Below are 12,358 nucleotides of genomic sequence, written 5' to 3'. Positions count from 1 at the left end.
TCGGCCTCCCCGCTCCGAGGGCCGGAGAGCGGCCGAAGGGAAAACTCCTCCAACCTCAGGTGCTGGGCTGAGAGTTTGGAGTTGAATTTGTGACACTTGCGAAGACAATCAGAAATCTGGGAATTGCTTGATGTGTGAAATCATTCGCTTTGTGGGGGGTGGGGAGGTGGCCACACATCCTTCTTTCCCTCTGTGTCAGGAGGTGTTTGGAGCAGTGTGGCTCCAGCTGAGGGTGTCCCAGGAAAATCTGCAGCCTCTTTGCTCCACAGATGTTTCCATTGAGAGCTTTCTATGCAGAGCTGGTTTTTGCGAGCCTCTGGTGTCTGCCCTGAGCACTTGTTTATCATTCCTTAACTGCATCCTTCACTGCACCAGAACATTCCCTGATAAATACTGTGTGCCCTCCTTACAAATGGGGTGGGGTCTCTAAGGGCCAACGAGGATTCCTTCTTGTTTAACAAGCTTGGAAGGCAGGGAGCAGCCAAATTACCCCCCCGTCCTCCCAGACTTGGCAGGGGGCTGTGTGTTTTGAGTGCATTTGGCAGAGTTTTGGTGTTCTGACTCAGCAAATGGTAACAAAGGGAGGATGGCGAAGCCTTCCTTTATTCCATAATCCTGTTTGCTTTTCTGGAAATCGGCTATAGCCTCAGAATCACTGACTCAATTTTTGGATCCTATTCTCATGACAAAGCGGCTGTCTGGTTTAAAACAAGCCCGTTATAAAAAGGGCACCTCGGATCCTGGCTGTTTGTAACAGCTGCTGACATTCCTCCGGCACAGGGGAGCTTGGCTGGAACGGAAAATGTCCAGAGCTGGAACCAAGGTAAGTTTATTTGCAGTGTATTCATGATTTTGGCTAAAAGTGCAGAATTTAGCAGGGATGAATTGTGGAGAAACTTTGTTTTCTTTGTTCTGCTGACAGCTTCCCCCTCTGTCAGCATGTGGGCAGGGGGAGATGCTTGAAATCCCTCCTCACATGGAAGGAAGCTGGAGCTGAGCCCTCCCAAGGCTTTTCCCAGATTTTGGCTGGTTCCTCTAGGTGTGGCTCTGCCAGAGGATGGAGTCAGGCGCAGTGACTGGTGAGGGGGCATTTTGAAATGATTCTAAATCAGCAGGATCTGATGCCTTGGAAATAGGGGGTGGAGGGGGCCGTGCCAGCAGGGAATCACTGCGCTTTCGGAGCGGAGTCTCACGGAAAGCTCTCTTGGAGCCTTGGGAGAGCCTGACTCCCAGCACCAGCAGAGCTGCCACATGCCTGTTCCATGGTGGAGCAGAGGGGGTGCTGCGACACGAGGGCTCCTGGGCAATGGCAGTAGCACCGAAGGGAATGGTGTTCCCTGAGGGATGCATACAGGATGCCCACAGGCCTTGAGATTCAGTGCAGTCGGCAGGGATGAACTGAAATTGGAGGAGGAGGTAGGTCGGGAAGCTCAGCTTCAGCTGGAGTGACATCCCAGGTGGGGATCCAGCTCCTCAGGCTTGAGTTTAGCAAAGCTGAGCTGGCTGGTCCCACAGAACTGCTACCGGGACTGGGCAGGGAGAAACAGCTGGGGAAGGAAGGGAGGGCGAGGACTTGGGCCAGTGTCCCCTGTGGAATGTCAAACACCTGTTAGGAGGCTGTGGGAAGAGCTTGATCTGAGCTTTGCTTTTGGGCTGGATTCCCTTTTTGCCTATGGAGACTGTAAGACCCAAGGGGGTTTGGAAGCCCAGTGGGTTTGGAGGCACTGGGCAATGCTGTGGACGATCTGCTCTTGGCTTTTCCATGTCCTTTGGCTCTGTGGCTCTCAGTGGTTGGGCTGTTGGTCTGGGAAGCTGAGGAGGGTGTGCTGGTGGCTCCTGGATCCCAGGGGTGCACACTTTCTGTACCCGTGCCTAAAAAAGGTGCTGGGGAATTGCAACTGCTCCATCCTCGAGTCTCCTCTCAGCTTGGAAAGCCTTGAGCACATTCTGCCTTCCCCGTGCCAAAAGCCGTGTGCCCTTGGAGTGTGCTACGGGGAATTCACGGAGTATGTGCTGCTGAGGGGCAGCAGGATGGCCAGGAGGAGTTATCTCCTATTTCTCTTATGTTTAGCACATTCCAGGGAGAAGAAAAGGGCAAAGTAGGGAATTAAACACCATTTCTCACAACCCCAGTGAGCGATCTGCTCTGGAAAGGGATCACTGCTGACAGAGGAAGCATTACTGGATATTTTTTATGGGTTTTCTTCTAACTAAGCTGCTGTTGAAAAGAAATGTGTGATAACTCAGGTGAGGTGACCAAAGCAAGAGTTTTACAGTCCTGCAAGGAAGATCTGCTCTGGCAAATGTGGTGTGTGCCTGGAAATCCCCAAAAGGCAAGGTTTGGGCAGGGAGAGGTTAACAGGGGAGTGCTGGGAGCAGAGCTCCTGGAGGGTATGGCTGAAGGCAGGTGGTTTCCCTGCAAGTGAGAGGGGACAGAAACAAGGCTGCAAGTCTGGGTTTGGAATCTGTAATTCACTTGTAGTTATTCTAGGGGTGAAAACATCAACCTGCTCTGTTGGTGCCTGAATCCATGCAGGAAAACTGGGAAGCGAAGGTCTGAAATGAGCTGAGGGTGTGTCTGAAGGGCCGTGCTGGACAGGGGGTGGGCAGGATCCCTTAAATTCTGGGATTAAACCAGGGAGCAGCACTTTGGTTGGACACAGGTCTGTAGGAACAGCCATATCCTTAATGTGCCTTTGGATTTCTTTGGCTTTGTGGTTTTGTAAGTACAGGGGAAATGCCTCCCTGGAAACATCAGGTAGCTTTGCCAGGCTCTGGTTTGGTTGTGTTAGGCTGGGTGGGGAAGGAACATCACTGAATCCCAGAATGGTTTGGGTTGGAAAGGATCTTAAAGCTCATCCAGTTCCACCCCCTTCCATGGGCAGGGACACCTTCCACTAGCCCAGGTTGCTCCAAGCCCCATCTAATCTGGCCTTGAACTCCTCCAAGGATCCCTCTGCCCAGAAAGCAGATCCACATTGGGCAGAGTTCATTATCAACCATGTTGGACACTCGCTGCGTGGACAGGAGCGGGACAGGATCAGAGCTTGGGGACAGAGGTTGGAGAGAGGGATCAGCCATCCCAGCAGAGGATAATGCTGAGCTGGGAAGAGATGAATCCCTGCAGAGGGTTTTCCAGGGTGCTGTGGCTTCCTTGACCAAGGGCTTCAAGAAGAGAGTGACTGGTGGTGTGTGACTGCCAAACCCAGCGAGCAGAGCTTTCGGTGTTGCCTTTGGGTCAGGCCAGCAGATTTTTTTGGGCGATACCTTTAGGGACAATGATCCAGAAGCAGGATCTGGAAAAGGCAGTGGGTTGTGGCCGGGAAGACCTGGCCACCGTGGTTAACTGCCCAAGAGTGGGAAAACAGGGACTGGGCACTTCAATGCTCTCCTTTCACAGCCTTTATTCACTGCTGGAAAGGTCGGAGCGATTCCCAGCTCTCCACTGCGTGAAGGTGGGAAGAGCTTGGTCAGGATTTTGGGGGACAGGTTGTTTTGTGTGCACCGACTGCTTTGTGATGGCAGATCAGTCCTTGAAATTAAGGGGAAAATAGAATTATCCTAATAAATGTCCAGTAGCAGGCTGCAAAATCAAGAGCATGAATCCTCTGGCATGATCAGTCCGACTCCCCAGATCCCTTGGTCAGGCTGGTGGGACACACTGACCAACCAGCTCCAGCAAAAGTCCAGCTCATTTAATTTTTAGCACCAAACAAATGATTAAAAATAAAAGGTGAGTGACTTGTCCTGGATTTGGGTTGAAACACTGGCAATGGATGATTTTTTTTTAAGAGCAGGGAGGTTACGTCGATACCAGTAGCCACAGCGCTGTGGGTGAAGTACAGCAGATGGTGGTGGTGGTGGATATTAATAGCCCAACTATGGGAAAAAATGGATTGCGGGACACTGCATGTTGGGTGTGGCCAGAAAGATTCTCCTTAGAGCTTCTGGTGTTGTAATCAAGATAGACACGATGGTTTGGGAATCCTTTTGGACAAGAGCAACTCTTGATGAGTAACTGTCACCTGGGAGGAGCTAAAAAGAAAGGACTGGTCTGGTCTAGGGCTTGGCAATATTTCCATGAAGGGATTTTTGAGGGAAACTGGGTCTCTTCTCCAGGGCTGGCTGGGTGGGTGTTGCCTTGGGTGGGAGGAATGGGATTTGCTCATCAGCTCCCAAGATCATTTCAAGGCAGGTTGTGATCAAGCAGGGTAAAGTGCTTTGGGGTCAGCAGCCCGGCTATAGAGCAGCTCTTGGGAAAGAAATGATTGTGGATTTGTCAGAGGTTTCATGAACTTGCAGCAACCAAGCCACAGATACAGTCCTTGGATATCCATAAAACTGCTACCCACCACACACGTGGAATGCTCTCTTAGTTTCTCCTGGCATGGGCAAATCTTGTGTGATGTCCAGCTTTGGGCAGTGAGTTTTGAGACAGGGAGTTTTGGGTTGTTCAAACGGGAACAAGGATGAGCTGGAAGACATGAGCCGGGAAGAAAGAGGCTTCTCCACCCCTTTATCAGTAAAGATCTCGCTGCAAACACTTGGTAAGCCAATATAAAGGGAATCATGGAATCTTTAAGGCTGGAAAAACCCTCTAAAGGTGTCAAGTCCAACTGCTAAACCAGCGCTGCTAGACCCACCCATGTGCCCAGAAATCTGCTTTGTACATTCCATTGACTTCTTGCAGCTCCCCGGCTGTAATTTAGGAACTCCTGATCTAGAGAAGGTGGGAGAGAATTGTTTTGATAGTGTTTTGCTGGAAAGAGGACAGGGACTTCTCCAAGGGAGTGTTGGGTTGGACTGGGACAGAACAAGGGTCTGGGAAGGGCAGAACACTGGTGGCAGCTGGAGGCACTGGGGCCAGACTGGTGAACTGACTGCAGCTGGTGCCGTTCCATGGCTGGGCTTGACGACTTCTGATATCTCGAGGGCTCTGCTTTCAGATATTTCCTGCTGTGGTGTGGCTGGAATACAGAGACGTGCTGGATGAGGAACCTCCCCACTCTTCCCCCTCTGCTCATTTCAGGTCACCTTCTACGAAGACAAGAACTTCCTCGGCCGTTACTACGAGTGCGACAACGACTGCCCCGATTTCCACACCTACCTGAGCCGCTGCAACTCCATCCGTGTGGATGGAGGCACCTGGGTGGCCTACGAGAGGCCCAACTATGCTGGGAACATGTACGTGCTGACCCACGGGGAGTATCCCGACTACCACCACTGGATGGGCCTCAACGACCGCCTGGGCTCCTGCAAGTACATCCAGATCGTAGGTGTCACCCCTCCCCAGGGCATGCTTGCACTTCCACCCATCGTGGGAGGGTTTCCCCCAGGCAAACACGGTGCCTGTCTTCCTGGGGAACCGCAGAGGGGGTGGCTGCTCCCACAGTCCCGCTCTGGGAATAGCAAGGTGTTTGGTGAGAGGACAAGGTGAACCTCTCCCGCTCTGGATTGCGGTGGGAAAAGGCCGATCCCTCTGAGTGTGGGTGGGTTTCCATAGGAACAGCAGTGTCGTTTCATCGGCGTGTTCCTTTAGGGATTTTGGTGTCCAGGCAGGTTGCTCCAAAGTTTGCCTCCTGCCTTTTCCCTGGTATGTAACCGACTGATCCAAGACGCTCAAGGCCTGTAACAGTGGGATGTAGACTTTGCAGGAACATTTGGAATGAGGGGCAGTTTCCTCTCTAGCAAGCCCGGACTCCCTTCTGACACAGGGAACTGAATCTGTGTCACCAAACCCCTCTGGGCGTGGAGACACCAACCCCAGAGCAGCCCTGGAGTGCCCAGAAACGGGAGGGATGCCTGGAGCCCTCCTTGGCCATGCTTGGAGCAGCCTGGTGCCTCCTGGTATTAGGAGAGCACAGGAGGTGTGCTCATCCCCTCCTAACTGATGATGGGGAGACAGGAACAGAGGGAAGGATCCTTTTGGGAAGCCTGTGGGGAGCAGCATCCTTTAAAACTGGGATTGTGGATGAAGAGCTGCTGCTGAGGTTTTGCCAGCAGTGGGGCAGACACTGGTGATCTGTGGGTTGCTGACTTGGAGCACGGCCGTGAATTCCCACTGCACGGAGCAGATCTCACAGCTGACAACGCGTTTTGCCTTTCCACCTGGGAGTCTAACGCCCCTCTGAGCCTGTTCTGGCTTTGAGCTGGGTCTAAATCCCTTGGCACAGGGCAGGGAAAGTTTCCAGCGCGTTCAGAGCACTGATCTGGCTTAAGACATGGAGCCAGAACACGTGCGGCATGTAAGAGCAGCACAGCTTCCTCCACCAGGATGAAATGTGGGAGCCTTATCCTGCATATCCACCTGGTACCTGGCTTTCCCTCCTGCCCTGGGGAGACCCCAAGACCTCGCAGAGCTCGGCTGGGGCTGGCAAGGAGGGAGCGGGCTGGGGAGGAGGGGGAAGAGGTGTCCAGGCAGCTGCCGATTAAACGCTGCCGCGGTGCCTTCGGGCAAGGAGCGCTTCCAATCCCGGTGGGAAGCAGCGCTGCCTCTGCAGCAACACGGCCTCGCCGGGGTCAGCAGCTCATTAAACTCCTCTCCGCCCGGAGGAGCGGGGACTGGAGGGAGTCTGGCTCTCTGATGCTCATGTGGAGCAGCTGAGGGGTTCAAGCCCGCCCGGGATAGCGAGCCTGGCACTGCTGCCTCAGCCTTATCCCTGCCTTCCTCCCCACGGAGCTGCTCTGCTCCAGCTCGGTTCTTCTGTACCCTCTTCGCACGTGATGCTCTGTTAAAATTTACCCCAGCTGCTTCTCCCTGTGCTTTTGGGGGCTGACGTGAGATTTCAGCCCTGTCCTGGTGTGCTGGGGGTGGTTGGTACCTGATTTGAGTCTGGCTGTGCCCAGACTCTGCCCCCATGTCAGAGCTGGGACATGTCAGTGCCTCCATCCGATGCTCTGGTTGCCAGTGAAGTCACCCAGAGCAGCTGTGGCTGCCCCACCCCTGGAAGTGTCCAAGGCCAGGTTGGACGGGGCTTGGAGCAGCCTGGGACAGTGGGAGGTGTCCCTGCCCATGGCAGGGAGGTAGAACTGGATGATCTTTAAATCCCTTCCAACCCAAACCATTCCACGACTCCGTGATTTTTCTCTCCCCCTTTTTTTTTTTTTTTTCCCTCCTTCTAGCCAAGCGGAGGCCGAGGCCACATCCAGGTGTTCGAGAAGGGAGATTTTGGCGGGCAGATGTTCGAAGCCACCGAAGACTGCCCCTCCATCATGGAGGAGTGGCACATGCGTGAGGTGCACGCCTGCAGGGTGCTGGAGGGCGTCTGGGTGTTCTACGAGCACCCCAACTACCGGGGCCGGCAGTACGTGCTGCCCAAGGGGGAGTACCGCAAGCCCGTGGAGTGGGGCGCGGCCAGCCCCGCCGTCCAGTCCTTCCGCAGCATCTCCGAGTGAGCCAGCCCCGTGAGCGGGCCTGCCACACCCCCCCAATAAAGCAACTGAGTCGCTCAGCTCCGCCTCGTCCTGCTTTATTCCCGGGATTTGCGTGCGGGTTGTCCTGCCTCGGGGGAGCTGGGGTGGAGCGGAGCCTTCTCGGAGCAAAACACCCCCCGCCAGCCCCAAGGGGCTCGTTGGCACCCCCTTCCCCATGCCCTGCCCTCTGTCGCACTGTTCCTTTAGGAAAAGGCTATCCCGAAGCTGGAGCTTGGCCATTCCGGTGGAGCAGTGGGACCAAATATCCCTGGATTCCAGTCTTGGGGGGTGGCTGTGGGTGGCTCTGTCTGTCATGTCCCTGTGGAGTCCCTGCCTGCTCTGTTGCTGCTCCGTGGTGGCTTGCGGGAAGGGATGAGGTTTCCATCAGCGCCATGCGTCCTCCTGGAGACCCTGAGCAGGCAGCAGGTGCCCTGCACTGGAGGAGTTTGTCCTTCTCGTGACGCACGGGGCAACAGGACTGGGAAAAAAGTGAAGATCCCAGATGGAGCAGGAGGGGGACAGCCATAATATCCATGGGGAATGCTGGGGGCCCTGGCAGCCCAGTGTGTCAGGTACAGGATGTCCCCTGTAGCTGTGAGACAGGGGATTCAGCTGCCTAAACTGGGGCTGGGCACCACATGGAGCCAGGCTGCTGGAAGCAGGAGAGCAGGCTGGATGTGGGGCAGAGGCAGCAAATGCCTCTGGGAGCTGCCCTGCCATGGGAGGTGGCTGCTGAGTGATCCTGAAGGGCAGGAAGAGCTCCCTGGACACCAGAGGTGTGCAGGGAGCAGAGGGGACTCCCAGTTAGCCCAGTTTGCCACCAGGAACATCCCATTTTGCCCGATGCTGCCAGATGTCAGGCAGGTCCCAGGCACTCAGGAATAACTGATGGCTGGGCACTCTTCCCCTGGGAAGCCTGGGGACCTGCAGCCTGTTTGCACTTGGAGCCGAGGGGCTTTGGGATGTGGAAGCAGAGCCCTCCCAGCCACGCTCCGCACGCTCTGCCCGTTGATGTATGAGGTTATTACGGAGCAGGGTAAGTGGTGCTCGTCAGGCCACAGAGCTGCCACCTCCCGGGAACGCTGCTGCTGCTGGGGAGTGGGAAGGAGCTGCCAAGAGGGGCAGCTCCAGCCCCCTGGACTTCCCCCAGCACAAAGCTGAGCTGAAGTCACCTTCTTCTTCTTCCTCTTCCTTCTTCTCCTTCCCCCTCTTCCTCCTCCTGCTGTTGCCCCTCTCCCTTAGCCCCGTGCCCCATTCCAGGCCTTCCCTGCAAAGGGTGATGCATCTTCACCCACTTGCATCCCTCCTCCGCTCCTCTCCATCACGGATCAGCAGGATGCAGATGATCCAGCAACACGCTTGGGTTTCACTGCATTTTCCCCCATAATATTTCTCCAGGACCAACCTGCCCCCAGCTCCAGCTCCCCTTTCCCCCCTGGCTCCTGGCCAAGCTCTCTGAGGGCAGCAACTTGAGCACAGCCTGACTCCTGCTTTTTCTGACAGCGAGCCTGTTGCTGTCCCTGCTGTGGATGGAAAATCTCCACCCAGTGCATTTCCAGCCATCTCCCACCCTAATTTTGGGGAATGTCCCCCTGTCCCCATCCCGCATGCCCTGCACTGGGTGGGTTTGGGATGCTCCAGCTCTGTTGCTGCTGGTGTGCATCCACCCCGGAGCATTGGAGAAGCCAGACCTGGATCTTGTTTGCCCTCAAGGTGGTGTTCTCCCATGTCCTTCCCTTTCGCTGCTTATCTCCCCACTTTTAAAACCCAGTTATCCCAAGTCTTGCCCCCTTCTCCTCGTCCTCCAGGCTCTTGCCCTTGGGTGAACGTTGTGTCCTCAATGTTTGCAACCGACACAAATAACAATAAACTGCTACTTGGGTGGTTTTTTTATCATTAGTTTTTATTTTATTGTTGTTCCAGATGACTTTTTCCATTGGGGGCTCCCTGGCCATGGCAGCACACGGAGCAGGGCGCCCGTGGAGATGAGCGGGGAGCGCAGCAATCCAAGCCCAGCCATGCTGATGCCGGTTTTTCCTTGACAGCTAATTTCCATTTCCCAGTATCAGGGGGTCTGCTCCAGTAATTGGCATGCAGATTGTGTCCGGTGGGCCCGTTAGACACGAGCAGAGGCTCTGCTGCTTGGAATAAGCCAACCCCAGGCTGATGGATGGGGTGTAAGGAGGTCATGGGGAGAGAGAATATCCAGATGCCCACGTGCACACACCTATGAAATTTCCCATTCCATGCCCTCCCCCATCCCTACTTTCTTTATCCAGCAAACTCTAATCTATCACATTTCATTGAGACAAATCCTGCTCCATTTCTCTCTCTTTCTCTTTTTCCCTCTAAGGGAAATGTGATGGAACCTGCTCCTGGATTTAATGAGAAGATGGTGCGGCGTAGCAGGAATTAAAGCGGTGCCATGCTTCATTAGCAGTTGGGGATCACACGGAGCAGGCCCAGATGTTAATTACACTTTGGGAATTAATTGGTATAAGGCATTCCTCTCCTCCATCGTCTGTAATCCGGTGGGTGTGTGAGGACTTCTGGAAGCAGAGACCTGCAGGGAGGTCTGTCTGTCCCCCCTCAACCTGCCCAGTGCCGGCCGTGACTGAGGGGCACTGGCTGGCTTGGAAATCTTGAAGTCACCTTCATTTCCATCCCCTTGGTGCCCAAGGACCTGCTGTAATTTTTCCCTCTTTTCCTTCCTGTGCCACTCTCCCCCAAAATTTTTCCCCAGCTGCTGCGGAAAGCAGGTCTGGATGGGATGGGGCAATGGTGGGAGGTGGCTCTGTGTTGAAGGAGGAAAGAACATCCCCTTTGGAGCTGGTCATCCCCAGTGGATTCCAGGACATCCTTGTTCTTTGTCCTGCTCCTTGGCCCTTCCAAGCTGCGGTGGCAGACAGGGGAGCCTCAATCTGCTGAAATCTCCCCAGTTCTCCGAGGCAAATGATCTCCAGTTTCTTCCCTTTTCCACCTTGACTTCAGCCTGATGAAAAGCAAAAGCTGCCAAAAAGCTGAGGGGGGGTTATTTTGCCAGAGGGCAGATATTATATGCTTGGAAATGAAGAATATTCCTCTGAATGCTGCCAATTTGTTCCTTTCCTGAGCTGGCTGGTGGTGGCCCAGTGTGGGTCATGGATGTCGCTGCGATGGACCAGCACATCTGTGGGATCTGGCCTGGAATTTGCTGCACAGCCCCAGTGGGACACTCAAACTCAGCTCTGACCTCCCCCAAATTGCTCCCCAAGGCCCTGCTGATGCTCCTTGGTCTCGAGGTATCAGCACCTTGATGCACCTTTGTTCTGCCACAAAGATCACTCCTGAATGAGAGCCACTGTCCCTCCCCTCCCATCCCTGGGAGGGCTCAAAAGGTGTGTGGATGTGGCACTTGGGGACATGTGGCAAACCAGAGCAATTCAACGCCACTTTGGTAGGAGTTAAAGAAAAACAATGCTTTCAAAACTCAAAAATTAATGGTTTTGGGGTTGGATGGAGAAAGAAGAGGAGGTGTTTAATCTTTTTGTTTGATCTGTCTTGATTTTTAGGTCTTGATTTTCGGTTTAGGGGTGGGCTTGGCAGTGCTGGGGGAACTCAGGGGACTTTTCCAACCTAAACAATTCTACGATTCTGTGATTTCACGATTCCATGATTCTGCAATTTGGTGATTCTATGATTCCAGGATTCTATGGTTTATGATTCTGTTCTTCCGTGATTCTGTGACTCAGGGCAGCGCTTCGTTGCCATCTGGTTCCCTTGGAGCCCTGCCACTTCAGATCCTGCATTTCCCACCGTCTCCTCACTGAATCCCAAGTCCCTGAATCAGGGATTCAGGCTCCACCTCAACCCCTGCCTGGGCAGTCTGGAGGTCCTCCCCAGTGACTGCAGCCCCCGCTTGCTTTGGTTTTGGCAAAAACTCTTCCCAGGTGTTGTTTTTTCCTCTGTTTCATATGCGACCCACCCTGTGCGTTCCCTGCTGGCCCCAGCTGAGCTGTGGCTCCAGGATGCTCCTTCCATCCTGATCTGAGCCTGTGGGGAAAGTCTGGCCCAAATCTGGGCGGGGATCTTTGGAGCTGGTTTGTATGTCTCACACACAGATGTTCTGGAGACTCCATCAGTGTCTGGCCACTGTCACACACGTCCTGTCACCCAGATGTGCCGGGCTGGCCGTGCCCGTGAGCGGTGCCGTGGGAGGGAGCTGCCTCTCCAGGATGCGTGTAGGGGCTTGAGGGATGGTGGCACCCGAATGGGGCTCTGAGATCCCCTAGAAGTGCAGAGGGAAAGGAGAGGAGAGGGCAGGAGAGCAGAGGAAGAGGGAGAGGGCACTTCCCAGGGCGCCATCCCTGCCTTTGCCAGAGCCCAGCAGAGGGCAGTAGAAGCAAACGGAAGAGACGAGACCTTGCGAGGGATGCGCGACAGGAGCAGATTCCAAGGCAGAGCGACCTGGGAGCGGAGGGATGCGCAAGAGGATGTACGGGCAGAGGGATGTGCGGGGAATGTGCGCCCGGAGCGCTGTGCAAGGGAGCAGGGCTGGGGGGATGCTGAAGGAGGTCGGAGCAAAACAGAGCAATTCAAGGTTATTTTGGTAGGAGTTAAAGCAAACCGAAGCTTTCCTAACTCCTAAATTCATCGCTTTGGGGTTGGACGGAGAAGGAAAGGGAAATATTTAACCCTTTTGTTTAAACTTTCTGGATTTTAGGTCCGTTTTTACGAAAAGCGCTGCATGCCTGAGCACCTCCAGTGGATGATGCTGCGAGGAAAGGCTCTGAGAATTCCCAGCCCCGATTATGTTCCACCTGGAGGGACGGCAGGAGGGATGGGCTGGGGCTGGCCCTCCCCACGGGCTCCCTTCCTCCCTGCAGAGGCAAAACCACAGCAGGCTGTGGGGGGAAGCAGCAGGGAAGAGTTGGGAACAGCATCCCCTTCCACCGTCCTGCTGCTG

The 12,358-nt window shown here is 54.6% G+C and overlaps 1 protein-coding gene across 1 annotated transcript; it reads left to right on the top strand.

Moving 5' to 3' along the window:
- Window positions 1–445: 445 nt before the first annotated feature.
- Window positions 446–7,451, top strand: CRYGS (crystallin gamma S). Its single transcript, XM_048313754.1, has 3 exons — window positions 446–823; window positions 5,030–5,272; window positions 7,123–7,451. The coding sequence occupies exons 1-3, from the start codon at window positions 803–805 to the stop codon at window positions 7,393–7,395; spliced, it is 537 nt and encodes a 178-aa protein (XP_048169711.1). The 5' UTR covers window positions 446–802; the 3' UTR covers window positions 7,396–7,451.
- Window positions 7,452–12,358: the final 4,907 nt, after the last annotated feature.

This window comes from Corvus hawaiiensis, chromosome 10 (genome assembly GCF_020740725.1).
Source record: "Corvus hawaiiensis isolate bCorHaw1 chromosome 10, bCorHaw1.pri.cur, whole genome shotgun sequence".
In the NCBI taxonomy this organism is placed as follows: domain Eukaryota; kingdom Metazoa; phylum Chordata; class Aves; order Passeriformes; family Corvidae; genus Corvus; species Corvus hawaiiensis.
The sequence above is the reverse complement of the archived record's forward strand: the minus strand, read 5'-3'. Positions and strand labels throughout refer to the sequence as shown.

Coding starts and splice junctions, on each gene's coding strand:
- CRYGS (XM_048313754.1), top strand. CDS start 803: ATGTCCAGAGCTGGAACCAAG. Junction 824..5,029: donor TGTCCAGAGCTGGAACCAAG/GTAAGTTTATTT, acceptor TGCTCATTTCAG/GTCACCTTCTACGAAGACAA. Junction 5,273..7,122: donor CCTGCAAGTACATCCAGATC/GTAGGTGTCACC, acceptor CCCTCCTTCTAG/CCAAGCGGAGGCCGAGGCCA.